The sequence below is a fragment of the Myodes glareolus genome, chromosome X (assembly GCF_982192425.1).
Source record: "Myodes glareolus chromosome X, mMyoGla1.1, whole genome shotgun sequence".
Classification (NCBI taxonomy): domain Eukaryota; kingdom Metazoa; phylum Chordata; class Mammalia; order Rodentia; family Cricetidae; genus Myodes; species Myodes glareolus.
In genome coordinates this window covers 130,071,618-130,074,684 of record NC_142053.1, presented here as the reverse complement: position 1 = coordinate 130,074,684, position 3,067 = coordinate 130,071,618, and the positions used below count along the sequence as shown (strand labels likewise).

At 38.5% G+C, this 3,067-nt stretch overlaps 1 protein-coding gene across 1 annotated transcript; it reads left to right on the top strand.

Annotated features, from left to right (window-relative positions):
- The first annotated feature begins 805 nt into the window (after positions 1–805).
- On the top strand, positions 806–2,793 carry LOC148117495 (germ cell-less protein-like 2). Its single transcript, XM_087902625.1, has one exon. It carries the CDS (start codon positions 921–923, stop codon positions 2,412–2,414), a length of 1,494 nt encoding a protein of 497 aa, XP_087758751.1. The 5' UTR covers positions 806–920; the 3' UTR covers positions 2,415–2,793.
- Positions 2,794–3,067: the final 274 nt, after the last annotated feature.

Here is a 3,067-nt window from a genome sequence, read left to right as displayed (position 1 = left end):
AAATTTGCCTGGTTTTGAAAGAATTGTAGTTCATTTAAAATAGTTCTATAGTCATTTAATAGGCAAAGGCAAATATGTAAAACAAAAACATAAAACATGCATACTTATACACAATAATAAGATAACTGGATTTATAAGAAACCTTAAGTAAACAAAATATTTTAAAATCTATATAGACAAGGCAAAGCATACACAGAAATTTTGGACATATGCATTCTATTATATATGTGAAACTTTATACTCTTCTTTTAGAATAATCAAAAATGACTAATAAAATAAGCAGTAACAGTGGTTACCATTTGAATTGCTAAGAATTGTTGGTAAATATTGTATTCAATACTAATGACAGTGGAGTGATCTATCGCGCCCCAGGAGTAGATGTTGGAATACGTACAAACTTTAACACTCATCATGATAGCTTTGACCTGGTCATTATCTTTATGGAAAAGAAGATTCGACTTACAAGACTGAGACGGATGATTTTGCCTATTGAGTGAGGTCATCTCCAGCACCATAGTGTGATCTGTTTAGAAACCATGGAGGAAAAGGAGGGGTCAGAGGAAAGGAGAAGGAGAATGGGGAAAGGAAAGGAAGAAAGGAAAGAAAGAAGGAAATTAGGTAGAAGGGAAGAGAGGAGAAGAGGGAAGGAGAGAGGAAGAAGAAGGAGGTAAGGGGAAGAAGTGGAGAAGCTATATCATAGTTTTAAAGGGGCCTGTTGGCAGGGGGCGGGGCCACTGCTCCAAAAGGGCAGTAGTAGACAATGATGAATGAAAGAATGGCCTGTCTTCTCTGTGACGTTTGAGGCTGAGCTAGAGAAATCCAGCTAGCCTGGGCAGTACTGACTGACACAGACGATACAGCAATATAATGGGAGAGAAACTTCTGCGAGTCTCTTTGAGAAGTGCTGGGTGATTTCATCAATGGGGCTTTTAAACAGCCGCAACCTGAGATGCGGTGATTCCAGCTTGGCTGAGCCAGCACAGCCAGAAGACAACTCAGGTCCCAGTTACATCTCCGGCAGTCGAAAGCGCAAATGGGGCATTTGGGACTTTGTAGCACCAACCCCTAACATCCACGGATCTCAGAACCAGGCAGTCAACCTACAGCAAGTTTTTGGCATCGTCTACAGGAAAAAACCGAAGCTATCATCTAAGTATGCTTACCAAACTTTATTTTTGGACGGAAAGGATAGCGACGTTAGAATCCGTGCACTTGAAGTAGAATGGCCTCTACACAAAGTATTTTTATGTCAGTCAGGCTTCTTCGCTAAGATGCTAAAGGATTCTTGGAAAGAATCCCACAGTCATGTTGTCGACCTGGAGATTAAGAACGAGGATATAGATGTCAGCTCCTTGCACTTTGTGTTTGGGTCATTGTACAGGGACGAGGACTGGCCAATAATACCCCGTCAAGTTCCTCATGTTTTGGCTGCAGCATGCCTGCTTCAGGTGGAGCACATCATCCGGCAATGTAATGAGACCATGAACAACAGCATCACTAGGGAAACCGTGTGCTCATACTACACAGCAGCAGAAACTTATGGACTGAAATCTGTAAAGACACGCTGCTTTGACTGGCTTCTCTGCAACTTGATGACCCACCCAAATGTTGAACTTTACAAGGAAATTGATATAAAGCTCATGTATCTCCTTATTTCTTCAGCTGATTTACTAGTTATGCGAAAAGAAATGGACATCTACACCACCCTGAAAGAGTGGATGTTCCTTTGTCTTAATCCTTCCTGGAAAGGCCCAGAGAAGCAGATTTTAACTAATGCCAACAACTGGCTTTCCAAGCACATGGAATGCATTGATGACATCAGTTTTCTTGAAAGTGAAGAAGGACTCGTATTTCAACCGGTTTTTAAAAAACTGAGGTTTCAACATATCATCTGTGATCTGAGTGACACAGCTACTCTTGAACGAGATCGTCTAATACCTTTAGAATGGTTGGCACCCATTTATAAACAGCAATGGCTGGCTTTGCTTCAAGAACAAGAACACAGGGAAATAGGGCCACGAATCATTAGTGAAGAACTCGAAGACTGTGGCATGAGATGTGGTACAGTGATTAGCAGAGATGGTGATTACTCCTGGAAGTGGTCAGCTTTTAGGTTTAGTTTCCCTATAAGCATCACCTTTACCAACCATTGCATCATTTTCAGGCAAAGTCGTCAGCAGCCTGATGGTTGTTGTTTAAAACATATACGAAATGTAGTGTTCAAAATAACTTTGGTGTGTTTTGATTCCAACGGGAAAGTAACATTCAGTAAAACAACTGGTCAAAAAATTGTTACCTTCGAACAAAACGAGGAACAAATTGTAATGAAGTTAGATGGCATAGTTTTAAGCTTCCCTTTATATATATTCTTCAATTTCCTGTTTCTATCATTAGGAAACAAGGAACATGTGTGATCTTGTCAATTATTAGACCATATGAGCAGCTTCCAAACATTGAATGATTCGTTAACTTGAAGGCTGTGTTATGAATGAGTTAAGATGACCAACAACAAAATGAAAATTCTTAGGAGTCTAGCACCACCACAAATGACTCAGTTCCATCTTCACTTTATTTTAATGCATTTCTGAAGAAAAATCCCACATCTAACATGGGATTTGTCAAAGAAAATCAGAAGAAACTGTTTTTTGGATTTTTGTTTACCATCAATGGTCAAGATTTAATGGCAATAAGAGATGTATTTGCAAGGAAAATCAGCTAAATCAACTTGTTGAGTAGATTTGACGACAGCCAAGGTTGAGGCAGAATTAAAAAAAAATCTCTCAATTTCTGAAACTGTTGTGAATCGTACCTTATTTATATGTGTATAAGATATAAGTCATTGGTTAAAAAATAATTGTGATTACTCCCTACTGATGTGTGCTTTTAAATAACCAAATAGTGTCAGGTTTTTCCAGATAATGTAACATATAATATGTTGGTACTTTAAGATTGGATTTCAGATCATTTTACATTATTTGGATAATTTTTACTTCTGATTATCCTTAACTATTTATGCACAAAATGGATATTTATCTTACAATCGAACATGCCAGCTGCTATGTAAACA

Bases quoted from the DNA above. Each gene is read 5' to 3' on its own strand.
- LOC148117495 (XM_087902625.1), top strand. From the start codon at position 921: ATGGGGCTTTTAAACAGCCGCAACCTGAGATGCGGTGATTCCAGCTTG.